The sequence below is a fragment of the Carlito syrichta genome, unplaced genomic scaffold, assembly GCF_000164805.1.
Source record: "Carlito syrichta isolate Samal-C Ts95f unplaced genomic scaffold, Tarsius_syrichta-2.0.1 Scaffold308854, whole genome shotgun sequence".
Lineage (NCBI taxonomy): Eukaryota > Metazoa > Chordata > Mammalia > Primates > Tarsiidae > Carlito > Carlito syrichta.
This window is the reverse complement of record NW_007252950.1, coordinates 161,590-188,784: the sequence shown is the minus strand read 5'-3', so window position 1 is coordinate 188,784 and position 27,195 is coordinate 161,590. Positions and strand designations below refer to the sequence as shown.

Genomic DNA, 27,195 nt, shown 5'->3' with positions numbered 1-27,195 from the left:
TTTTCAAAGAAATTAACTTTTATTTGAAAGGAGACCGACTACGTTTTCCCATATGTATCATCTTCTAAGGACTCTATAACAGTAACATGTTTAATCATCATCCCAATACCAACATTTCTTACAGCAAATGATACAATTGCTCTAGGTAATAAATAAGGGTTGTCCTTCACTGATTGAGGGAATAAACTTCAATAAGTTTAACACAGAAACCACATTTTAAGTTTCCAAGGCTTAACAGATGTATTTCAATACAACATGTTTTATAGGAGTCCACAAGCTTTTCATCTCTAAAACATGACTTAATTTTTAGAAGGGCTAAAAAATTCCATTCTTCAAAAGAAACATCTGAGTGTTTTCTTCTACAGCTTCGCGCTTTCTACACTCCACTATCTGCTCCATGCCTCCCTAGACAAACCTGACATGACCAAACTACTTCATGTGTTACTATCTTCACCAAAAGAAAGTTTAGAAAAGGAGCTCCTCATAAATGCAGATCTCTAAGACAGTATCTAACACAAAAGCAGCTTTAAAAAGATCATTCTTTCCTCATTTTATATTCTGTAAAAGTAAAGAAAAAGTCTTTTACAAAGCATAACACTGGGGTTCCTTCTTTTTAGTCAAGATGTTTACTCAAAATGACGATACATCTTTAAGAGTATAATAAAAAGTGAAAAACAGCAACACAATGGACAAAAATTGTAGATGTTAAACAAACCAAAAATTTTAGAGGATTCTTTTTAATGAGTAGGAAGGATCAGAAGCCTGAGGAAATCCAGAATTTAACAAAAAAGGAAAACGAAGAGAAAAAACATCCTTAACTGCAACCATTCCTTTATCAATAGCGTCCTGGAAGAGAAAGCAAAAAAAAAATTAAGATGACAATAGTTTGACTTGCCTAATACTTTTCCAACTATTACTGCCGCTATATACCCTAATATTCTAAAATGAGGGATTAATTAGAAAGAAGGTGTTTAATGCTACAAAAGCAAAATTCACGTACTTGGGCTGTAGGAACGAGATCGTGACCGTGATCTGTATCGACTATAATAAGGAGAGGGTGATCTTCTTCTGTAAGAAATAAAACACTACTTAGCATACCACATAATCACTTCACAGAGGCAGATGAAAATAAAAATTTCTCTTCACTCAAAATAATAATGTGCCCAAGATGATAACTAGTATGTTTTCTGTGTGCCAATTAAACTAAAACAGTAAGTATATGGCACACCAAAATATTAGTAAATACAGATAATTAACCTCTGTTCTGAAAGCATAACATACAATCTATTTAATTTTTAAAAATTTTTTGAGTTAGGATGGATCCTCACTCCGTCACCCAGGCTGGTGTGCAGTGGCACGCTCACAGCCACCCCAGCGTCAAGCTGCTGGGCTCTGGCGATCCTTCTGCCTCTGCCTTCGGGGTAGCTGGAACTACAGGCATGCGCTACCATGCCCAGCTAATTAATTAATTTGTTGTAGAGATGAGGTCTTGCCAAGTTGCCCAGGCTGTTCTCGAACCTGTGGGCTCAGGCAATCCTCTCATCTTGACCGCCCAAAGTGTTAGGATTACAGGCTTGAGCCACCGCACCTGGCCATACAATCTATTTTAAACATCAAGTTTTTATTCATACACATCAATGCCAATAACACAACTATTATCTACTTTAGAACAGAATCTCACATAAAACATTACCTGTACCGGTAATCGTAGTCTTCGTATCTGTCATACCCACGATCATATCCTCTATCATAGTAAGAATCTCGACGCCTGCCACCACCACCACCTCCACCGCCACCTCCACCGCCACCACCGCCACCACTACTGCAGAAAAATGGAAATGTTTAACATCAGCGAGTGATTATTTTCCAAGATAATTTAATACACATTGACAGCATACACAGACACACAAAGGAATCTAAGAGAGATAAGGGAGAAGAAACATTCATGCCATTTGCCTCCACATCTCATTTTACTGACTCCTATGGTATCCTGCTTTGGCTGCTATTCATTACATATATAAGCAAGGATGCCTTCACAAAAAACTCTCAAAACTATGAAATGCATTTGTATTAATGCACTGCCCAAATCATTAGGACGTTTTCAACAAAATGGAATGAAATGCTGCGCTCAGAAACAGTACCCAATTGCTGAAGTGTGTATATCTATGACTAATCGAAAGACAATTAATAAACACGAAAAATTTTTTTAAATAGCCAACCCTGAATACAAAAGAGAGCTAACTACCTTACACTGAGATCCAGCAGTAGTGTTAAACTATGCCCGGGTCTGATGTTTAATCCTCTGACAGTGAATTTTGTTTGTTTGTTTGTTCTGAGTTGGAGTCTCACTCCTTTGCCCAGGCCGGAGTGCAGTGGCACACACACTCCTGGCCATCCCAATGTCAAACTTCTGGGTTCCAGCAATCCTTCCGTCTCAGCCTTCCGAGTAGCCGGAACTATAGATGCGCTACCAAATCTGGCTATTTTTTATTGTAGAGATGAGGTCTCGCCAAGTTGCCTGGACTGGTCTTGAACCCGCGGGCTCAGGCAATCCACTCACCTTGGCCTCTTAAAGTGCTGGGATTACAGGCTGAGCCACTGAAGCCGGCCTGACAGTGAATTTAAACTCCAAGCTGTTTCTCCTGGTGCCTTCCAAATTTTTAACCATAGGGACACTAAGTTTAGATTTCTATAGGCTTTCCCTGACAAAATTCACAGTCCCCCAAGTGTTTCAAATTAAATGAAAGACTGTACAGTTGGTCCGTCATATCTGTGAGTTCCTCATTCGTGAATTCAACTGAGATAAAATACTTGGGAGAAAAAATTGTGTCCATACCGAATATGTACAGACATCCCCCTGACTTTGTCATTCCCTAAGCAATACAGCACAGCACAGCAACTATTATGTAACATTTATAGTACATTAGGTATGTTAAGTACAGTAAGTCCTCTCCATACAAATGAGTTCCATTCTGAGAGCATGTTTATTTGTAAGTCTAACAAAGTTAGCCTAGTTGTCCAACTAACACAATCGGCTATATAATACCAGCTATATCACCACTGCTTCTACACTTGCTTCCTGAATTTGAAATAAAGATACTGTACTACTGAACTCTAATACAATACTGTAAAGTACACCAAGGCACAACCATTTGTAGAGGATGCATGCAATGTATGCCAGACACATGAATTAACTTATGTGATTGGATATGTGAAGGCATGTTTGCATCTTTGGAAGTTCACATGCCAGCCGGGTTCAGTGGCTCAGCCTGTAATCCCACGCCTTGGGAGCCTGAGGTGAGTGGATTGCCTGAGCCCGCAGGTTCAAGACCCGCCTAGGCAACTTGGCGAGACCTCATCTCTACAATAAAATCAAAAATCAAGCCGGGCTCTGTGGCTCAGCCTGTAATCCCATGCCTTTGGGAGGCTGAAGTGAGTGGATTGCCTGAGTCCGCAGGTTTGAGACCCGCCTGGACAGCGAGACCTAATCTCTACAATAAATCAAAAAAATCAGCCGGGCGTGGTAGCACATGCCTGTAATTCTGGCTACTTGGAAGGCTGAGGTGGAAGGATCGCCAGAGCGCAGCAGGTCGAGGCTGCGGTGGCTGGGAGCTGCCACTGCACTCCAGTCTGGGTGACAGAGTAAGACTCCAACCCAAAAAAAAAAAAAGAAAGTTCACATGCCTAGTACATTGGGAGGCCAAGGTAAGGGGATTGCCTGAGTCCAAGGGTTCGAGACCCGCCCGGGAAACTTGGCAAGACCTCACCTCTACAATAAATCAAAAAATTTATTGGGTGTGGTGGCACACACCTGTGGTTCCAGCAACTTGGAAGGCTGAGGCAGGAGGATTGCCTGAACCCAGCAGGTCAAGGCTGCTGTGGCTGTGAGCATGCCACGGCACTCCAGCCTGGGCGACAGAGTGAAACTCTGATTTAAAAAAAAAAAAGAAGTTCAGATTCACATGTAGGGGATTTATTGTAATCTACAGATGATTACTTATGAGAGGATGTACATAGGTTATATGTAAATATGTCATTTTATTTTATTTTATTTTTGAGTTGGAGTTTCACTTTGTCACCCAGACTGGAGTGCAGTGGCCGTTTCCGGCCACCGCAGCCTCGACCTGCTGGGTGCTGGCGATCCTTCTGTCTTAGCCTTCTGAATAGCTGGAACTACAGGCGTGCGCTATCACGCCTGGCTAATTTTTTGATTTATTGTAGAGATGAAGTCTCGCCAAGTTGCCCAGGCGGGTCTCGAACCCGCGGGCTCAGGCAATCCACTCACCTCAGCCCCCCAAAAGCGCGGGATTACAGGCTGAGCCACCGAGTCTGGCTTAAATACATCATTTTAAATCAGGGACTTGAGCACCTGCAGATTCTGGTATCCACAGGTCCCAAACCAATACCCCCATGAATACTAACTGCATTCCCTCTTTCAGTCCAAAGAAATATCTGTGATTATTGCCTTTGGTTATTTTAAAACATTATGTATGTCTTTATTTATGCTTTGAACATTGATAAAACCATGTATCTTTTTTTTTTAAACACTAATCAATAAAACTTGCCCTATACACAGAGGCTTCCAAGATTACGTAACAACAGAGAAAGAATATTTAAACAACATATGATATTTTTCTAGTATTCAGTAACTTCTTTTTGTATAGTACCAAGAGAATTTTTAATTTGTCCTTTTGCTAAAAAAAAAAAAAATATATATATATATGACTCAAATATATATAAATTAAAAAACTTTAAAAAACTTTATCTTCTGATTAATCAAAAATCTGCACACATTCTAGGTTAGATAACAAAACTTGAAATCTTACTGAGTTGGTCTGCCCATGTAGATGCCTGGTGTTGGTGTGTGCGCCCTCTTGGTGATAGAATAATCCACACGTATTCTTCTACCATCCAGCTCCATTCCATTTGCCCTTTCCATGGCCTATAAAGGAGAGCAGGCACATAATTCACACTAGCCTTGAAGTAATCATGACTTAAAATTAAACAAAGTATTTGTAGTCCAAACAATGTAGCTTATACAAGGGATTACATAGACAATTCTATGCCTCAACACTGTCCAAAACACATTTTAATTTACTCAGCCCAAATAGTTAACAAACTTTCCAGTTCCGGTTCAGTTCTCAGAGGAGGAAAAATCTTTTGAAGTCAAGTTTTTTGTAGGTTGCCCAAGTAGGCTGCCATGCCATACTTCCTACTATCCAGTCATTACACTTACAAAGACTGACTTCAAATATCAAAAATAGCAAGTTAAACTCCATATAGGTTTTATGTACAACCTGCCTCCATTCTTGTTCTTTAGTTTGCAGTCGAGTGTACTAGTGAACAGCCAAGAAGAAATGATGATACAAACAGACAAAAGTCTTTACTGAGACTGAACCGATAGATATACAAGTTTAACTCTGACAAGAGACTATGCTCCTAGAAGATCAAGATATGTCTCTGGTCTCATCTTGCAAAAGAACAATTTTGACAGCATTATTTGGTTCAGGGGGGAAAAGAACCCCACCCAACTTAGCCTAGGCAACTTGGCGAGACCTCATCTCTACAATAAATCCAAAAATTAGCCAGGCTTGGTGGCACGTGCCTGTAGTTCCATCTACTTAGAAGACTGAAGTGGAAGGGGAAAAAAAAGAAACTTCACATATCAAAATTCTCTTAAGTTTTTCTTTCTCAAACAGGGACAAGGAGTTTACCTCTTATTCTTTACTGCAGGCAAAACAGTTTTGGTTTTGCCGATGCACACAGACACTTTAGCAACCATTTCAAAAGGCCTGTACCTAAAGGCCAGGGCAGCCATAGCCATAAAGAAGGAACCAACCACTCAAAGCAGCCTGTTTAAGGTTTCAGTCTGGTTAACTAAAAACAGAAACTGCAGTTCAGCTGACAAGTCTAACCCAGTCAAGCCATTCCTTAAATCAAACACCACCACCTAGTAAACTCCAAATATAAATGAACTTCTATTGTCCTTAGAAGAGCAATTAAAAATACATAACCAAACGGAATTTCCAAGCTTGCCAAAAAGTACCCCCATATCTTTATACCGGGAACTCCTATTTTCTTTCACTTTGCCCTCACGTGCCATCAATAAATGCAGTGATAATTTAACCACTTCAGCAAATGGAAATACTTGCAAGAAGTTTACTGAACCTAAGTTGCCATTTTTATTTTATCCAGAAGTAAACCAGGGAGGAGCGATCAAGAGATAACAAAAACGAGTTACATGTAAAAAAAAAAAAAAAAAAAAAAAAAATTAAACTGTGCTGTTTTGCTTGTACTTTAGGCTAGGTATTTGAACAGGAATAAAATCACAAATACGTAACAGTAAAGAAGTTGTTAGAGGGACTATTATATACACGACAAACAGCTGAATTATTATTTTGTTAGAGTTATCTAGGATTTCTCAACCTCAGCACTACTGATATTTTGAGTCTTTTGAGCCCATGCTGTGGGAGAACATTCTGTGCACTCTGTGATATTTAGCAGCATCCCTGGTCTATCCAAGATGGGCCAACTTTTACTAGGACTGCATTTTATCCAATTTTTATTACATTGCATTCAAAAACTGCTGAATCAGAGTAGTAATGATTTATATCCAACTGCTATCACATGTACAATGACACAAAAAAAGAAAAGATAGCACTTTCCTTTAATGCCTAATAAAACTAATGTTAAACTTCAAATTCCTTAAAATGCAATTTTCTAACTCAGTAGTTATAAACTTTTAGTAGAGAGACAGCAAACCTAGGACTTTCTTTATAATTCAATATTGAATACATTAGGAATAGCAGTATTTAAACTGACGTTGATTAGGATCCTTTTGTTAGGTGAATTAAGAATAACACTAATCCAGGCTCAGTGCCTCAGTCTGTAATTCCGCGCTTTGGGAGACTGAGGTGAGTGGACTGCCTGACCCCGCGGGTTCGAGACCCACCTGGGCAACTTGGCGAGACCTCATCTCTACAATAAATCAAAAAATTAGTGGGCGTGGTAGCACGTGCCTATAATTCCAGCTACTTGGAAGGCTGAGGTGGAAGGATCACCGGAGCCCAGTAGGTCGAGGCTGCGGTGGCTGGCAGCGGCCACTGCACTCCAGTCTGGGTGACAGAGTGAGACTCCAACTCAAAAAAAAAAAAAAAGAATAACACTAAACAAAAAACTACCAATGCTTCCCATGTATTATTTTTTCAATTGTAAAACAATGTTATTTAGAGAATGAAAAAACAAAGCTCTGTAATTATTCAAGGGGAGCTAATTATAGACATAAAATTAAACAGATTAATCCTAAACATTTTATGGCTCACTTTAAAAAACAGACTTCAGTCAGAATAAACCTATTCCAGAAAGCATAAGCTGAAAGGTGAAACTGTGGCTACTCCAATTGTAAAACCAAGAAGAGTGTGAAATCAGGCCAGAGATACAAAGGATATATAATGTTTACAGAACTCATGTAACTGCACTTCAAGTCCCTGAAAGTAAAAAAATTTTTTGAAAATGAAAATTATAAAGCAAATTTACCTCCTTCGAGTCATCTATTCTCTCGAAATACACAAAAGCAAATCCCCGTGATCGTCCAGTTCGCTGATCATAAACCACATTTACACCACTCAGTGGTCCATATCGAGAAAATACTTCACGAAGATCTCTCTCTGTTGTGTACAAACTGAGGCCAAACACTCCAAGACAAGTGTTGGGATCTGGATTCGCCTATTGAACAAAAATGGTATTTAACTTTAATTAAAAGCCAAATTAAAAAATACCAATACTTTTTTTAGAACACCTAACCCAACACACTAAGAACATACTGTTTCTAGTCATTTAAAGAAGGATTTTAGGAGAACTAAACCAGATCAGCCCTATTTTTTAGTTCACAGTATCCTCAAGCCTTCTCTGGAATATACTTTCGAAATATAGCCTGAATAAAAACATTGCTCTCTAGCCCAGAAATTTTCAGAATGTATCCTAAGAATTTTTCCTCAGCTTAATATCACATTTCTAATTTATTCAAATGTTTTACACTCCTTATAGATTTATACTTAATCTGACTTCATCTGTGCTTGCTGACTTAGATGCCTCACTGAAGCACTGGGCAACTTTACGAGACCTCATCTCTACAATAAATCAAAAAATTAGCTGGGCGTGGTAGCACGCGCCTGTAGTTCCAGCTACTTGGAAGGCTGAGGCGGAAGGATCGCTGGAGCCCAGCAGGTCGAGGCTGCGGTAGCCAGAAGCGACCAGTGCACTCCAGTCTGGGCAACAGAGTGACTTCAACGCAAAAAAATAAATAATGACATACTCCACTACAGTTGAGTCAGTATCATGTGTGAGAAGCAAAGCAAAATACAGCACAGCAACTTTGGAGTCAGGCAGCCTGGCTGAAATCTGGGTTCTGCCAGTTAGCAAAAAACTCCTCAATGTCACACACTCAACACTCAATTTCCTTATCCCTAAAACATGATAACTTGCCTAACAGAAATATTATCAGCATTAAATGTACTGAAAAAAACATGCTATTATTATTACAGAGTTTTTATCATTTCCTTGCCCCTCACCCCAGGTGATGAAACTCAGCTTACGCTTTTTTCACTTTAATTTTTGGAACATATTTCTTCCGAAATTCCATCTTCTTTTTAACTACTCAACGTTAAAAGAAAAGATATTCCCTTTGCATCCTCTGTCACAAAAGTGCAAGCTTACTAAGGATGGTGGCATTTCCTTTACCGGTATACTCATAATATAAAACATTTTCCTTTTCTTTATTTTAAAAGCTAAAGCAGCTTATTAAGGAAGTTTCTGGAGAACCACCTGAACAATGGCTAAGCTTCCATAAAAAGCAAGCTATCACGCCATAACCAAATAGACAGGAAAGAGAAAACAAATTTTCATTAACTTTTATAAACCACATACCCTGCTGCCTGTATGTCTTCTCCGGTTAGACATTGGAGAATGACTTCGGCTCCTTCGCCGCCGGTATTCTGGTGTGTATGACCTACTTCGAGATCGTCTCCTATGAGAGTGAGAGTGGGATCTGGACCGAGTGTAACGTCTATGAGAATGTCTCCTTGACCTCGACCTTTGAGAGAAATAAATTTCAGTAAAGATAATGGAACAAAACGGCTAATACCTTCCCTCTTCCAAGGATGTAAACATACATATATCCCTACCTATACTTAGCTCCTTCCTCCTTTTTGCTGAGTTGGAGTCTCACTCTGTCGCCCAGGCTGGAGTGCAGTGGCATGCTCGACCTGCTGGGCTCAGGCAATCCGTCTGCCTCAGCCTTCCAGGTAGCTAAAACTATAGGAACGAGATACTATACTTGGCTAATTTTTGGTTTATTGTAGAGATGAGGTCTTGCCAAGTTGCCCAGGCTGGTCTCAAACTCCTGGGTTCAGGCAGTCCTCTCATCTCTGCCTCTCAAAGTGCTGAGATTACAGGCATGAGTCACCACGCCCAGCCCTTCCTCCTTTTTGATGAAATATTCTTTTTCCTGTACTTTTAATTTTTGAGTTGGAGTCTCACTCTGCCGCCTAGACTGGAGTGCAGTGGCCGCTCCTGGCCACCGCAGCCTCGACTTGCTGGGTTTCGGCAATCCTTCCGCCTCAGCCTTCCAAGTAGCCGGAAGTACAGGCGCGTGCTACCACGCCCGGCTGATTTTTTGATTTATTGTAGAGATGAGGTCTCACTCCCCAGGCGGGTCTCGAACCCACGGGCTCAGGCAATCCACTCACCTCAGCCTCCCAAAGGCGCGGGATTACAGGCTGAGCCACCGAGCCCGGCTCTTTCCTATACTTTTAAATCACAACTTCCTTCCTGTTCTCAGTCAATCCCTTATACAGTGACCCTTTTCATTTCACCTCACTAACATCCATACTAACATGTTAAGGCTCCGTGTTCTTAAAAACAAACAAATAAAACAATTACTGCTATCACCACAATAAAATCCTTTAATTCTTAGCCAGGCATGATGGCACATTCTTGTAGTCCCACCACACATGCCTAAAGTTCCAGTTACTCATAAGGCTAAGGTAAGGGGATTGACTGAGCCCAGGAGTTGGAGTCCATCCTAGGAAACAGTGAGATCTCATCACTATTAAAAAAAAAAAAAATCCTCTGAGTCTTGCCACCTTCTCCAATATAGTTCTATATTCCCTTTGCTGCTAAATATGATTTCCTTTCCAATCATTTTTTTTTTTTGAGTTGGAGTCTCACTCAGTCATCAGACTGGCGTGTAGTGGCCGCTCCCGGCCACTGCAGCCTCGACCTGCTGGGCTGCAGCGATCCTTCCATCTCAGCCTTCCAAGTAGCTAGAACTACAGGTGCATGCTACCACGCCCGGCTAAGTTTTTTGATTTATTGTAGAGATGAGGCCTCGCCAAGTTGCCCAGGCGGGTCTTGAACCCGTGGGCTCAGGCAATTAACTCACCTCGGCCTCCCAAAGCGCGGGATTACAGGCTGAGCCACTGAGCCTGGCTTCCAATCTTTCTTTAGCAGCTGTAATCTAGTAACTGCCAAATTAAATCATCAATCTTAACACCCACCTCATCTATTAGATGAAAGCATGACATTAAAATTTTTCAGGAGTTCCAATCTTTTCTTTAAATCAAACAATAACAAATACTATAAATAATAAAAAAAAAGAATGGCTGGGCACGTTGGCTCACACCTGTATTTTCACTTTGGGAAGCAGAAGCTAGAGGATTGCCTGAGCCCAGGGGTTCGACACCAGGCTGGGCAACCTGGTGAGAATTTGCCTCTACAATAAAAAGCCAGGTATCATAGTGGGTGCCTATAGTCCCAGCTATTCAGGAGGCTGCGGTGAAAGGATTACCTGAGCCTAGCTGGTTGAGGTTGTGGTAGCCGTGAGCATGCCACTGCACTCAAGCCTGGGCGACAGAGCGAAACTCAACTCAAAAAACAAAAAACAAGGGAATGAAGAGTCTATATGCTATTTAATGCTCTTGGTGACAACCAAATAATATGAGACTACCTAAGAGTAGAAAATTCTAGGTTGAGTGTGGCAAATGCAAAGGTTCCAAGGCAAAAATACTCTCATTTCTATTTCCACACTCAAATTTTATCCACTATTATTCTGCACACGTAGATTTAATTAACTGAGTGATAAGGCAATGACCAGGGATGAGAATCAAAAATGCTTCTCACCGGGCTCGGTGGCTCAGCCTGTAATCCCACGCCTTGGGAGGCTGAGGCGAGTGAACTGCCTGAGCCCATGGGTTCGAGACCCACCTGGGCAACTTGGTGAGACCTCATCTCTACAATCAATCAAAAAATTAGCCGGGTGTGGTAGTACACGCCTGTAGTTCCAGCTACTTGGAAGGCTGAGGTGGAAGGATTGCCGGAGCCCAGCAGGTCGAGTAGTAGCCAGGAGCGGCCACTGCACTCCAGTCTGGGCGACAGAGTCAGACTCCAACTCAAAAACGAAAAAAAAAAAAACAAAAAAAAAAACCCCAGAAAAAACAAAAATGCTTCTCAAAGCATTCTGATAACCAACAAGTACAACACACACCAACTTTCTCCGCACTAAATGACATGTGAATCTCCAATGGAGTAAACTGTTTTGTTGTTGTACAAATATTGCTGGCATAAAACCAAACACAAATTTTCAAATGCCAAGCACATTTAAATCGATAGCTAGTATTCAACAGATTGAGCCAAGAGATGATTCTAAGTCTTTATTTAGAATATATTATACATTTCTAAACTGCAGTCTGAGAAAAATAACTTGGCAATTGAGTCTCTGGTGAAACTTCTACACAAAATGCGGTCAAAAATTCCTTTGTCCTAAAAAACCCAAGAACAGCAGCCTAAGCATTATTTTAAAGCCTTACCTGGATTTTGATCTTGATCGGGAATGGGATTCAGAGTGTTTGGAAACTCTTGATGGACTACGAGATCCTGACCTGCTCTCCGATTTTACACGAGCAGGAGTTCCCGTTGGAGATTTTGACTGAGAGCGAGACTCCTAACAAAGAAGACAGTATTACAAATGGCACTGGTCACGTAGATGCCTAACACCTAACATTTAAAGTACCGTAATTATTTATATTGATTGCTCCTGAAAAACAAATGGTTAGGCAACACCCTCCAGAAAAAATTTCAGCTCATTAATAACCCATTGTTAATACTGCTAACTGTCCTCAATAATTTCCTACTTGAACCAGATCACCAATTCTCTATTAACTAAGTAATCATGCAAATTCATCTACAACTTGATCATACAGACACTGGAACATAAACCATACATTTACTTAACCTAGGACCCATTCATTCTTCCAGATTCTTTTAATTCTACTTCACTCTTGCTTTCTACTTCTCTTCATTCTTCATTGAGTTTTTCATTTTTCATACTTCGTGTATTCTTCCCCAATTCAAACAATTCAAAATAGCCTTAAAAAATATTCAAGTGCTTCTATCTGACCAATCTTCTGTTCAATTTTTTCCCCCATTCAATTTTAATTTTCTGATCTTTAATACTTTTCATTAGCCTTCTTTTATCTTGATTTATCTTCCACATTCTTGGAAAAAACTCTTCAATTTCTTCACGAACATTAACCTTAATGGAAAAAGAACATTTAGTATATTTAAGCACGTGGGGATTATAAAACTCTGCTGGAGTTCAGAATGTTATCTACCAAATGGAAAAGCCAGCAGGTAAAGTGCAAATAACTAGTTTAATTTTTTAAAAAACAATTTTATAGTCTTTAAAATTGTTCAAAAGTCTAGTTTCTAACAAAGAATTTACTGAATTTCTCTAAATTTTTTTTACCATACTCTTCACCCTCCTCCCCTTTAATGTTTCATTCTAGTTCCTAAAATGTGAACAGTTTTAATATACTTAATCCAAACATAAATCTAATATTAACTGTATTCCCCCCAGCCTGTGTTTAATTTCCACTATTTTATAACCTGAAGATTCTTAAAATAAGCTTTTACTAAGTCATGCTAAGAAACCAAGATATAGTTAAAGCAAAGCATCCCAGGCTGAAATATGATTGTACACACCTGTCTAAATCCACATATTACAGCACACATGCCAAGGCTCAAAAAAGTGCAAAAATGAGTAAAACTAAGACCTTCTCCCAATTTTGTTTGACCACTACCTTTGCTCATTCTGACTTAACCAGAAAGATATGTTCTGAAGACAAACAAGCATACTGAATAAACTAAGTGGAAGAGGAAGCCTGAAATTCTTGAAATTACCCTTTGGGTTAATCCTCAAAATAATGCGTTTTTGCAACCATGCCACTTAAAATGCCCTATTAATCACAAAATATCATGATGAGCAAGAAGTTGCAAGATCTGCATCATGGTCCTTTATCTTTGATCCCACCTCTTCATAGTTTTTACTATTTTATGTATTCATGTATACTTGTACTCCCTTTAGTGACGATCTTGTTAGCAGAAATCTGGTTTCTGAAAGTTGGATACAAATCAAAACTTCCCAAGTAATTGATATTAATTAAAAATTTGCTTTTAAATTTGACAGACATGAGGCACTTATGACCAAAACAGGGAGGACAGCTTGGTTCCTCTGTCCATTTAAAACTTGACTATTAGCATAAACAATTAATTTAGTTTTAGAAAAGTAATTTCACACCAATTTTCATTTATGCCAAAAAATCATCACACAACTTTTTAAAAACAGCTTCCTTGAAACTTTTCCTTTACTTCATGTTTAATGCCAAAAAGACTTATCAAGAACAGTACTAATGCTGCTAGGTCTTTCCATTTTTTTCCAGCTGAAAACAAAACTGAAACATATAGCCACTTTTCTGTTCTATACCAACCTTTCCCATTAGGCTACCTACAAGTCTTTCACCATATTTCAGACACTCCTGGGCAAATGCCTGGAGCAGGCACAGCAACTTGCGCTTTTTCACTCATTGAAAATATTAAAGCATATTAAGTACCTTTTAAAAAAAAGTATGGCTAATATGTTTGAGGTTTCACAGGCAGGGGTTTGTTAACTGAACTGATAAAAAATTATTTTTCCCTTTCTTTTTATAAAACAGACCCTCTGGCATAACATTCATTTATGCTACTGTTGAATAGCAGTAGCTGGAGTAATATCTACAAATATCAACACCACAGTTCTTGTTTTTTGCTGTTGTTGTTTTGGGGTTTTTTTGGTTTTTTTGAGTTGGAGTCTCACTCTGTCACCCAGGCTAGAGTGCAGTGGCTGCTCCCGGCCACCGCAGCCTCGACCTGCTGGGCTCCGGCGATCCTTCCGCCTCAGCCTTCCAAGTAGCCGGAACTACAGGTGCGCGCTACCACGCCCGGCTAGTTTTTTATTTATTGTAGAGACAAGGTCTCGCCAAGTTGCCCGGGTGGGTCTTGAACCCGCGGGCTCAGGCAATCCACTCGCCTTGGCCTCCCAAAGTGCTGGGATTACAGGCTGAGACACTGAGCCCGGCCCACAGTTCTTGTTATACGTAACTTATCAGAAGGTTTGCTTTGTAAGATACCGAAAACCTTCAATTTTACTAGAATAGAAATAAAAACCTTATATTAAACATGGTAACCTAGCAACATGTGAAAATTTAAATCTCAGTTCTGGAGGAGCAATAAAGCATTAAGGTAAGACAGAACATCTTTTTTTCCACATATTTTAAAGGAAGCTTTGCTTTCTATTATCCAAGGTGTCTATCACAAATATCTAAACTAAATTACAAACAGGAAAATAAATAAATAAATGCTGGCAAGGAGTGATATCTGCCTAGTTTCACTAGACTACCTGCTCTTAACACTGTCTAGTCAGGGAATTCTAACAAATTCCTTGATAACCTGGTTCCTGAATCCAACAACCATTAACTAAACAGCCTGGTTGAAATGGGTTGATTAATGCTTCAATTAACTTAAATAATGGATTTTAACAGAAATCTTAAATGGGCCTCCAACCTACCTTACATGCTGTAAACCAGAAGCTAGGAGAAAGTTCTCACAGCACAACCTGCTTAAACAGGTTTTTGTTTTGGTGTTTATTTGCTTGTTTAGCTTAAGTTTTTGTTTTGTTTTGGAGTCAGAGTCTCATTCTGTCACCCAGGCCAGAGAGACTGCAGTGGCACAATCACAGTTCACCCCAGCCTCAATCTCTTGGGCTCAGGCGATCCTCCCACCTCAACCTACTGAGTAGCTAGACTACAGGCATGCGCCACCACACCTGGTTAATTTTTAAATTTTGTAGAGACCAGATCTTGCTATGTAGCCTCGGCTGGCCTCAAACTCCTGGGCTCAAGCAATCCTCCTGCCTTGTCCCCCCCCAAAGTGCTAGGATTACAAGTGTGAGCCACTATGCCTGGCCAGTTTTTAACTCTTCTTTATAAAAACATCTCTGGTGGTGGTTGAAAGACAAAGCCAAAAAATGAGAGCGCTAACTATGAACACCAAGAAAGTATTACAGTGTATCCAAAACAAGCCTTCCAAAAACCATTCTTCTGTGTAAAAATAAGGTTGTATTTTACACTCAGCAACCATGTACTATTCTTTTAATCAGGAAATGGGTTAGTATATATATGTACATATTATTTCAGAATATAAACAATTCCCACAGCAAGCAATAATTGCCATCTTTTAATACAACCTATATTAATGATGAAAAATTCCAAGACTATACATAGGCATAGTACTTCATACCCACTAAAATAAACACACAAACTAATATAAATGCTACGCTGTAACTCATTCCAATTCCAATATTAAGTCAGGCAAATTCTAAGCCAGATAATAGTGCCAAATTTACACAAATCCAAGTCTAGGAGTATAATACAAGCATGTAAAAAACTTACTCAAAATATTTTCCTATTTTATGAAATTAGATCTCTATTTCTATAGAAATACACTAGTGCATTTATTAAATCTTAAGTCTCCAAAGAGAAGAAAATGTATTTAAAATACCCAAATACTATTATAACATTTATTGCACTAAGAACTTCGTGTGTGTGTGTGTGTGTGTGTGTGTGTATGTAGAGGGGTATGGGGCCTCACGACGTTGCCCAGATTGGTCTTGAACGCCTAGTCTCAAGCAGTCCTTTCATCTTGGCCTCCCCAAAGCACTGCGACTATAGGCATAAGCCACTGCACCAGCCCCCCCCAACTTCATTCTTTAGACTTGTTTAAGAAACTCTGTATTTACTCAGTATCAGTCTACAAATTACAGTCCTGTCTCCTTCCTCTCGGGTATGACAGGATATTTTTTAAAAACCCTTAGACAGCTGAAGAAACACTTTCAGTCTCTTCCTAAACACTAAGTACCATTAGAGCACTTCCTTAAAAAGAAAATACTGATTGCTCATAGTGTTAGCTAGTTTTGAATAATAATTTCCCTTCTTTTAAAGTCCTATCTGTATGCTGTATTCTGACTGAGGTAAATGTGGTCTCAAAGATATTCTAAAACTCTTTTGTTTATTCTCTAACATCTGGAATAATTCTGGGAAGTTTTATCATAAATAAATGACTTGGTAATTGGCACTTAAACAATCAAATTTAGAGCTATACCTTAATTGTGAAATTACCTGTAAAAATTATAATCTTTTTACATAAATTTTAATTGTGGCTCATATACCTATCATCTTAATGTTCAAAAGCTAATGTTTAAGTAGCAATTTCAAAGGTAGAGAAAACAAGTTTGTTTATAAGGACTAAAGTGGGTTAGCTGTATTAAAAGCAAATAAATAGCAATTAAACCCAAACTACTAAGAACTTGTTATAATGCTTTCTACATGTTCTCATCTTCTGGTATAAGGCATTATTTATAAATCTTGAGAGTCAGATGATAGGGCCCTGGATTCCAGGAAAAATCCTAACCTCCCTCAGATCAGTCAGGCCTAGTCACTCACATATTTGGTGAACATCACAGACAATAAGGATTACACACAACTACATATATAAGTAACTTAGAAGAGTGAAGGGGAACCACATTTCCTTTTTTATTATTCCCCTCTCAACTTTTCTTTAGTGTTTGTAGTCTTTTCCTTGGAGGATCATTATCATTTTCTCACCTCTACTCCTGGCCTGATAAATGTTAGGAAAGGAACAAGTAATAATCAGTATTTACTCACTATGTGAATATTCACTTTTCTGCAAAGGCCCCAGGGTTAATTGTTTGATGCCTGAGCACCCACTGATACTATCAAAGAGAAAATATTTACACTGCCAGGCAAGTTCTATGAAATAACCATGCTAGTTACTTATGCCATTTCACACTTGTTATACTGTATACACTATACCTCATCCTAGACCAGATAGGTCAAAAAGTTCAGTTCATCTGCAAAATTAGGCCTGCAGACAAAAGTGTATTTTAATATAGCTAAATTTTAAAAAAATGACTATCTTCCTTTAATATGTAAACCCCTCCACACTCCCTCAGATTTATATATTGTTTATTCTCATTTTAGAAACAGTACAAAATATAAAAGCATCTACGACAGGTCTGTAAAATTAGGTATGCACTGTGGGTCTAATTACTCACACTACAACTTTTCAAAATCCTGCCTTCTACTTGTATTGAGCAAATTAGTACTATTTAGTGAATGAAATAATCTAAAATACGAAAATGTGAGCTTCAAGGTGTTTCCTTTAATTTACAACTTCTTTGCTTCAACAGGGGTGGGAAAATAGGAAGCATTAAACTTAGAGAACTGATGGTACCTAATTTTAGGAAAATACATTAAACCCAGGACAAATAAGATTTTTTTCAGGTTTAACACTATCCCTACTATAAGAAAAGAAGCCTTACCCTTTTGTAACAGGTCAATTGATGATACATGAAAATAATGTGAAGCTGAATTAGACTTTTTTTTTTTTTGAGTTGGAGTCTCACTCTGTCACCCAGACTGGAGTGCAGTGGCCACTCCCGGCCACCGCAGCCTCACCTGCTGGGCTCCAGGGATCCTTCCGCCTCAGCCTTCCAAGTAGCCGGAATTACAGGCATGCGCTACCACGCCCCGCTGATTTTTTTATTTATTGTAGAGATGAGGTCTCGCTGCCCAGGTGGGTCTCGAACCCGCGGGCTCAGGCAATCCACTCACCTCAGCCTCCCAAAGGCTGAGCCACCGAGCCCGGCTTGAATTAGACTTTTTAAAGCTAAAATGCTATGATGTTCCTCATATTTATTGTTTTTAAATTACATAAACAGACATCGTTTCCGCAATAGACTGGAGTCCAGTCTCTTTCTCTCTCTCTCTTTCTCTCTTTCTTCTTCCCCCCAAAGGAAAAAAATAAAATAAAATAAAATAAAATTACATAAACAAAAACATTTAAAGCCCAGTTCAAGAGGTTTTTGTTTTTTTTTTAAAACAAGCCAGTCACGATGCTGGGTTCTGAATGAAGTAGTCCTTACTCATTAACAAATTGGGTTTCAGAGGGGGGTAAAAAAAAAAAACCCCTCATTTCTTCCATTCTTTAACAAAGTATCTAAACACACACAACTTTTAATTCCAAATTGGTACAGACAAAATTGTTTTGTTCTTCACTTTTTATCATCCAATCATCTCATATATTAAGAAGGGTAATTCAAGGAGTCTCTCAAACAAAACAAAAACAAAAAAAACTCCAGCTACTCAAGAATCCAGAACAAAACCTGAAAAGCAGGCAAGCACAAGCAGCATCTTTCCCCTTCAACTGTACAAAGCATAAAAAAATGGAATTATAAGACAGATCTCTTAACAATAAAGAATAATTAACCTCTATTATAAACACTGGGTCACTGTATGAAAAAAAAGCACATTTTTCTTAGTTTTTAAAAATGTAGGGCTAAGAAGGGAAATAAAATAAGTATAATGGTGAGAAAAGCTTAATTTCCATTCCCCTAATTTCTATAAAGGGCAACAGAATTTGAGATCAAAATCCTAATCTGTTTAAGCTGTATAAAGAAAACAACTCATGACTTTTACGAAGATGATCGGCAAGCCACAGTTCAAGTGCCAATTTCACTCCCAGTTCCAAAGGACATTTTCACTTTAAATGTTTGTTAACTTGATACATATATTCCAAGAAAATTGCCTTAATGGACCTATTTATTTTAATGGCACCATTTGCCTCCTGGATTCCTGGAAAACTGTCTCTTTTTTTTTTCTTTTATTTTTCCTTTTATCTTAAATCTTCCTTTGTCGCCCTAGGTACATCCCACTACTGTCCTGTTTAGACTAGATTTTTTTTCATAATTTCCTTCCTCAAATACTTCAAGTCACTCTTCCTTTATCATTCTCTGGTCTTTGCTAAAATTCCTTTCATTATATCCCCCCGAATTAAGAGCTTATAGATAGTTCCTTACAGCATTTTGGAGCAAATCCAAATTTCTACACCTAGAATTCAAAACTCTCCATTCTCTGACTGAATGTTTAGTCAAATCTTTCACATTTCTAGCATACTCCTCATTGTCACATCCATACACTCAATATTCATTTCCCGAACATAAAATCTAGTAAAAGTTTCACATCTTAGATAAGGCTTTCCCATTGCCCTAGCTCACAAAACTACTCACCCATTTTCTGAATTCCTTATTAATTCCATCACATAGAAATGTATGTACTTATTTTTAGCTAGATTTGAACTGTCAGTCATCTCAAATTAGCCTGCAAGTTCTTTTCCTCAAGATCTAGCCTTTACTTTAAAAAAGGAAGCAAATGCTCTATTAATTAATTTGACCTCAGGTTACTTACAACAGAATCCATACAATGCTATTTTCTTTCCTAAAGTTCTTTTACTCTAACGCTTTAAAATGGAAGACATTAATTTATAATGGAAAATTATGCTTTAGTAATTGCTTTTTGTAAACTCCAATGATGGCTCTGAGACACTGTAGCACAGTGTACTATTTTTAGAAAGTAAATCAAGGGCAACCTTCTTTCTCAGGTCTCCGCTGCTGTGGAAGCTTTTCTGTCTTCTTAATAAATACTACTTTCTAAAATGAATGAGTAAATAAATAAGAAATGAGCAGTGGACTGGGTGGGACTTGTCTCAGATTCCTGCATGTGTGGTCTTTTCGGTATCAACTTTTAAGTTCTAAAATGCTAACATTCCAGTCTTTGCAAAAGTAATCATAAGCAATACATAAGAAAAGATATCAAACATTTTGGGGCTGATGGGCTCTAAAATGAAAGTAAGCAGTACTAATATCAGTTTTGTTTCTTTAATATGCTTGGTAGCATCTAGAAAGTTATTCTCCAATTCTAAATATCTTTTTAGTGGATGGGGTTAATATGTGCCTTGCTCAAACTCCAGATAAAGCAAGCGACATGGCACTTTAAAGTGCTAGAAGCATTCTTTTCATTAAATTCCTACAGAAGGAGAAAACATTAATTTAGCCCAGAAGCTAGACTCTCAATCTCCACAAACACTTGGTAACCCTAACATTTGAATGCTGACCTGTTTGTTGTTTTCCCTAATTTGCTTTAGTCATAAAAAAGTATGATGCACAATAATTTAAATACCTCACATCATCTGAAAATCCTTTTTTGAGCCTAAGTAGTTGTTACATTTATATATCTTCAGAAACAAAGGCAATACAGCAGTTGTGTTATATAAAAAATTAACTGCTGGTATATGGTCACCAGGTAAAAGTTGTCACTGGAGTTTAAAAACCAAAAGCACTAGTGAACTGCTTTAAGAAACAATAAAATAGGACACCTCCACAAAAGCTTCCAGCATTCTTCCAATTCTTTAACCAATTACAAATATTACTCAATCTAAAAAATAATTTTAAAAACATAGAAAGATACAACAGGTCAGTGTGGAAGCATTAATTATTACTCATCATTCAATCTGATTTACACTAAAATACACTTGACTACCACTTGCGAAAAAATATTTTTCTATTTCTATTAAATAAATAATTAATGCCTACATATATTTTAGCTTAAAAGTGAGGGGGAATCTTACATGTTACTTTCTTTGGTGGGTAAGGTGACAATCATCTAGAACTTCCTCCCTTCTTCAACTCGATGACAAAACATAAAAACTAAAGAAAACAGGGTCCCACTGGTAGTTCTCTTTACTTCCCCCAAAAGACAAACCAAAACAAACTTTACCAATTAAATGTTTTTGTTATGAATGTTAATTGAAGGAAAGAGGATGAACAGCAAAATTCCGTTCCACAACTACTTAACATCTTCAAAAGTAGAAGCAGTTTACAACTACCATCAAATATTTTAATCGCACGATTCTGGAAACTTCTATTGGGGCATGCAAAATACCATCCTAAAAAATGAGCAGGTTCAACTTTCACTTATTGTCATGCTCCAAAATTTATCAAAAAATCCAATCAGAGGCATTCAAGATAGCTTTTTTGTTTCTAACTTATTGCTTTAAATTTCTTTATTCAAAAAGGACTAAAGCCTACTCTGACCTTCTGATTTGACTTTCTGGATCCAGGTGTTTATATTACGAACCTCCAAAAAGGACAAAATCAACCCCCCTCAGCACACTTCAAGCGTTTCCTAGGTTTCCCTTAGTGACACTCACTCACTTCCACTACTGGGGTAATTCTGAAAATGTAGCTCAGTGATGAACGTTCTAGTGCGTTTATGCTGACGATAATGTATTCTTTGTGACTTTACACTAATCCGACCCCAAATAATGAAAACCTGAGCTGGGGGATGGGGTGAGAAAAGAAACGAGAGACGGCCCGTTAATTTTCAGACAATCTTTTGAGTGAGAGAACAGTACCCATGGACTACCTCGTTCTAAAAACCTGAGCCATGAAATTCGTCCAGTTATGTAAGATTCAAGACGGAAGATTCCTTTGCTTTCTTTCTTTTTTTTTTTTTTTTTTACCGTAAAAACCTGTAAAGGAGTGATCAGTTTTTAGATGTAAGGTCACAGGAAGAAGAGCATTAGAAGTTGAGATATAAAGAAGAAAAAAAACCCAACATCAAGGAATGAGAAAAATCAGGCGTTATAGCATTTTCACATTCGTTTCGAAGTGAAAGAAAGGAGAAGGGACGTTAAGGGAAAGGGCTCCTTGCGTAGTGTTCCCCTCACAGCTCTCGTCTTAAGAACGCTTAAGGGTCGGTGCGGTCGTTGACTAACCACTTCATTAGGCTCGTCCCACCTTCAACCTCAAGGCTTTCGCCTTTATAGACGCAACGCCGCCGGTTCCAACAGAGACGCGGCCGCTCACTGCAATAGAGAGCCAAGGAGACACAGGCCCCAGCTAGTCCCACGCCAGCTTCTGCCCGCCCGGAACACAGCCCCGCGCACTTTCGGCCCCGAGACCCTCCACGGTGCTCGGGGTCGCCAGAAACGCCACCGCAGGAAGCACCTACCACTAATCCGGCCGGAGGGGAACCCCCTGCCGCCGCCTCCCGCCTCCCCCGCGACGGGGACCCACACCTCGGAACCAAGATTAGGAGGCCTCAGGGGCGGGGGGAGGGAGGGAACCGGACCCGAGCGCCCAGATACCAGTCCGCCTCGAAAAAGGGGGGAGGGGTGTGCTCCGTAGTGTTGGGGGAACGAGTGGAACCCAGAAGCCATCTTGGGATGTGAGGAAGCAATCGCGATGGCTGCAGAGGTTGGTCCCCGCGGGGCCCTCGCCGGACGCTCAGTAACCCCGCCCGACCGCGCTCGTCCCCAAGAGACCCCGAGCATCGGGCCGCCGCCTAGACGGCTCCCGTGGCTTTGTACTCACTCTGCCCTCGAAGTTGTTCTCCTCTACATCACTCATGTCGGCCATGCGCTCCCCAGAACTAAATAAGAGGCAAGTCTCGGCTCGAGGGCCGACGGCCTAATCAACCCGCTGGCCGGACCGTGGGGAGGAGGACAGAGTCGGCGACAACGGCCGCTCCACTCCGCTCCCACTCGGTCTCAGGCTCAGGCAAAATGGCGCCGGCGCCGCCAGAAACCTTCTGGCCTCCCCGGAGCGCGGCGTAAGGGGGCGGGCGCAGCTGTGACGTCACGGGCCCCGCCCCCGCGAGGCTTTGTGTCGGCTCTGCCCGCTCGCGGGGGTTGGGGGTTCCGAGCCTGGGCGCCTGGGAACCGCGCCCCCAGCTCTGTCCTCCAAACTTCGAGTTCTTCTCTAACGTGACAGTCTTTTTTTTTTTTTTTTTGAGTTGGAGTCTCACTCTGTCACCCAGGCTGGAGTGCAGTGGCCGCTCCCGGCCACCGCAGCCTCGACCTGCTGGGCTCCGGAGATCCTTCGGCCTCCGCCTTCCGAGTAGCTGGAACTACAGGCGTGCGCTACCACGCCCAGCTAATTTTTTACTTATTGTAGAGATGAGGTCTCCCCAAGTTGCCCAGGCGGGTCTCGAACCGGTGGGCTCAGGCAATCCACTCACCTCGGCCTCCCAAAGCTCTGGGATTACAGGCTGAGCCACCAAGCCCGGCCAACAGCCTCTTTGAAGACTGTCACCAGAGGCGCTTTATTGACCTTAGCGCCTTTAAATATGGTCCCAAGTGGATTCTGATGGAAGGAAACAGAAAGTCTATATATGTATATGTGTGTGTGTGTTACAACTACTTGGAAGGCTGATGCAGAAGGATGGCCTGAGCCCAGCAAGTCGAGGCTCCAGCCTGGGGGACAGAGACTCCGACTCAAAAATTTAAAAAAGCCTATCACAGGAAAATTTAAAAAATTTTTGAGTCGGAGTCTCTGTCCCCCAGGCTGGAGCCTCGACTTTCTGGGCTCAGGCCATCCTTCCGCATCAGCCTTCCTAGTAGTTGGAACTACCGGCATGCGCCACCATGCTCGGCTCATGTTTCTTCATTATTGTAGATAAGGTCTCGAGCCAAGCTGCCCGGGCTGGTCTCGAACCTGTGGGCTCAGGCAGTCCTTTAACCTCGGCGTCCCAAAGGAAGTGCTGGGATTATAGGCATGAGCCACTGGGCCCAGTGTAATGGGTTTTTAAAAAATGTTTTGGGGGGGTGGGATTAACAGTAGCAAATATCTGTCTGGGGAAGGGGAAACATCTCTTATCAACAGGGTGCCTGAATGAAACGTAATTGTACATCTAACCCTTAATTGTACCCCACAAAACCATAATAAAAAATATTGATAAAAAAAAAATGTTTTGTGGGGCAACCCCTTCAGGTCCCTTCCCGCTGTGGGAGCTTTTCTGTCCTTTCATTAAATCCTGCTTTCAAATAAAAATAAAAAATGTTTTCAGCCAACTGTTTTGCTTTTCTTCAGCATGTGCCCTTTGCAATGTTGTTGAAGTGATAAAGGCACCCATGAGATTACAATGCAAAGCAGCGGTTCCCTCTTATTCCTCCTTGCCTCCAGTACCCCCTCCTAGAGACTGCCGAATCAATTTAATTTTTTATAAGCCTAGCTGCCTACTAGTCTTTTTGACTTAGATATTTTCCTAAAGTTTCATAATCAAGAGCTCCCAAATCTGTCCTAATCTAGGTTTCCAATCATGATAATACTTACCAGGGGACTTTGAGCTTTACTTGTGGAATGCTATTTTTAACATTAGTTTCCTGTTAATTTTTTCCCCCACAGTGCTTTGTGATAAAAGGTTGACATGGACTTTCCACTATAGTTATATGATAGGAAAGTTAATTGAACATTATTATGAAGATTGTTACCCTGGGCAAGATTTCAATGTTTTACTGTGTCTGTTATTGATAGGGCTAAGTGTGTATGCCATCTCCCCTTTTAAAAAGATGTATAATGAGGGAACCAGGCTGACCTCATTTGAACTCTGATCAATCTTCCTACCATTAAAAGGAAGACAACCAGACATGAGATACCTTATGAAGTGATGCATTTGAAAATACACAGTACCTCCTGTGAAGTATTCTTGATCCCTCAAATTGAACTCAAATCTAATTAAGCCTTAACTCTAACCAACAGTGTACAGGAAATAGAAAAATAGGGAAAACAAACACCAAGATGAAGTAATCAGCTTTCATGGGTCAAATAACCTAATTTCCCCAACAGATTAAATTTAAAAGCAAGACTGGGAAAATGAGCAAAATTTGAATAAGGACTGAATATTCGGGAATTGTTATTTTTATCAGGCGTGATAATAGTATGGTGGATATTTTAAAAGAAAAAAGTCTTTGCTATGAAATGATATATCTGAGATTTCCTTTAAATTTTCCAGGAAAAAAGACGAATAAATACTGTAAACATAAGGAGGATACTAATTGTTGAAATTGGATAATGAGTACATAGGGGCTTATTATATTATTCTACTTTTGTGTTTGAAAATGTCCATAATATATTTTTTAATTGCATCAAGAAACATTCTTCTTGTGTCATTTAAACTGATTCTTTGAAAGCACTTTTTTTTGAGTCGGGGTCTCACTCCGTTGCCCAGGCTGGAGTACAGTGACATGATCACAGCTAACCACAACCTTGACCTCTTAGACTCAAGCAATCATCCCTTATCCGCCTCCCCAGTAGCTGAGACTACGGTCAAGCACCACCACGCCTGGCTAATTTTTAAATTTTTTTGTAGAGGCAAGGTCTTGCAATGTTGCCCAGGCTAGTCTAAAACTCCTGGGTTCAAGCAGCTCTTTCACCTCAGCCTCCCCAAATGCTGAGATTATAGACATGAGCCACTGGATTATAGATGTGAGCCACTGTCCCCCACTTGAAAGCACTTACACAAGAAAAGATCAGATTGGACACGGTGACTCACACCTGTAATCCCAGCACTTAGGGAGGCCAAGACTTGAACCCAGGAGTTTGAGACCAGCCTGAGCAATAAAGTGAGACCCCGTTTCTACCAAAAATAATAGAGAACAAAAAAAAGTCAAAAACTGTTACAACTCTGCAATAAATATCTAACATCTCAGAAATATTACTTTGAAGGACAATAATTATTTAGGGACAAGTTATAGTTTTTTCTTCATTTTTAAATCATTTCAGGCCCAGACTGGAGTGCAGTGGCACACTAACAGCCACACAGGCTCGACCTGCTGGGCTTAGGCAATCCTTCTGCCTCAAACTTCCAAGTAGGAACTACAGGTATGTGCTACCATGCCCAGCAAATTTTTTGATTTACTGTAGAGATGAGGTCTCGCCAAGTTGCCCAAACTGTACTTGAATCCATGGGCACAGGCAATCCCCTTGCCTCGGCCTACCAAAGTGCTGGGATTACAGGCTTGAACCACCGTACCCAACCATGGCTCCCTTTAATCAGAAAAGTTTCTCAGTCTTGGTATTTTCTCTTCAGTCTTTGTGCTTAATGGCATCAGAACTTTTGAAGAGTACTGGCCAACTCTTTATTCATTCAGTTATTTTTATTAGTATGAGCTCATGGGTACTTGTTTTATTCTATGAGTTATAGTCTATTGCTATGATCATTATTATTTTTAAACCATTGTTTATTTATTTTGTAAACACGGAGTCTTGCTATGTTGCCCAGGCTGGTCTTGAACTCCTGGGCTCAAGCAGTCATCCTGTCTGGGCCTTCCAAAGTGCTGGAATGACACACATGAGCCAGCGCAACATGCCCCATTGCTATGATTATTCATTTTGTTGCTGAAATTGTCCCAGATTTGAGTCTGAATCTTTTTATATGTTTAAACACATATATGTATGCTCTTTTTTGTGTATTATCTTTTTTTCATTTTTTTGAGTTGGAGTCTCACTCTGTCTCCCAGACTGGAGAAAAGTGGCATGCTTACAGCCACCACAGCCTCGACCTGCTGGCTCAGGCCATCCCTCCACCTCAGCCTTCCAAGTAGCTGGAACTACAGGCATGTACCACCACGCCTGGCTTATTTTTTGATTTATTTTAGAGATGAGATCTTGCCAAGTTGCCAGGGCTGGTCTCAAACCCGTGGGCTCAGGCAATCCTCTCACCTCGGCCACCCAAAGTCCTGGGATTATAGACGTGAGCCACTGCGCCTGGCTTTTTTTTTTTTCATTTTCTATTAGATTTTTATCCTCTGCCCCTCAATTTTTATTTTTTTAAATAATTTATTTTAATTTTTTTATTACTATTATTTTTTGAGTTGGAGTCTCACTCTTTCGCCCAGACTGGAGTGCAGTGGCCGCTTCTGGCCACCGCAGCCTCGACCTGCTGGGCTCCAGCGATCCTTCTGCCTCAGCTTTCCAAGGAGCTGGAATTATAGGCATGCGTTACCACGCCCGGCTGATTTTTTGATTTATTGTGGAGATGAGGTCTCGCTGCCCAGGCGGGTCTCGAACCCACGGGCTCAGGCAATCCACTCACCTCAGCCTCCCAAAGGCGCGGGATTACAGGCTGA

At 40.1% G+C, this 27,195-nt stretch overlaps 1 protein-coding gene and 1 pseudogene across 7 annotated transcripts; both read right to left on the bottom strand.

The window, feature by feature from the left end:
• TRA2A (transformer 2 alpha homolog) lies at positions 1–22,912 on the bottom strand. 6 transcript variants are annotated; one of them, XM_021716643.1, is made up of 10 exons: positions 22,661–22,873; positions 22,063–22,152; positions 12,290–12,589; positions 11,865–11,998; positions 8,926–9,091; positions 7,537–7,725; positions 4,827–4,942; positions 1,694–1,822; positions 1,001–1,065; positions 1–846 (listed from the first exon to the last, which is right to left on the bottom strand). In XM_021716643.1, exons 5-10 carry the CDS (start codon positions 8,956–8,958, stop codon positions 836–838), a joined length of 543 nt encoding a protein of 180 aa, XP_021572318.1. In that variant the 5' UTR covers positions 8,959–9,091; positions 11,865–11,998; positions 12,290–12,589; positions 22,063–22,152; positions 22,661–22,873; the 3' UTR covers positions 1–835. The 6 variants fall into 6 exon arrangements, with proteins under 6 accessions (XP_021572318.1, XP_008064378.1, XP_008064377.1 ...); XM_008066187.1 differs by lacking the exon at positions 22,063–22,152 and having other exon boundaries at positions 1,001–1,068; positions 12,279–12,589; positions 22,661–22,896; XM_008066186.1 differs by having other exon boundaries at positions 1,001–1,068; positions 11,865–12,589.
• LOC110596389 lies at positions 21,742–22,620 on the bottom strand (annotated as a pseudogene). The gene has a single exon (XR_002482420.1). The product of XR_002482420.1 is annotated as an uncharacterized LOC110596389 (transcript).
• Positions 22,913–27,195: the final 4,283 nt, after the last annotated feature.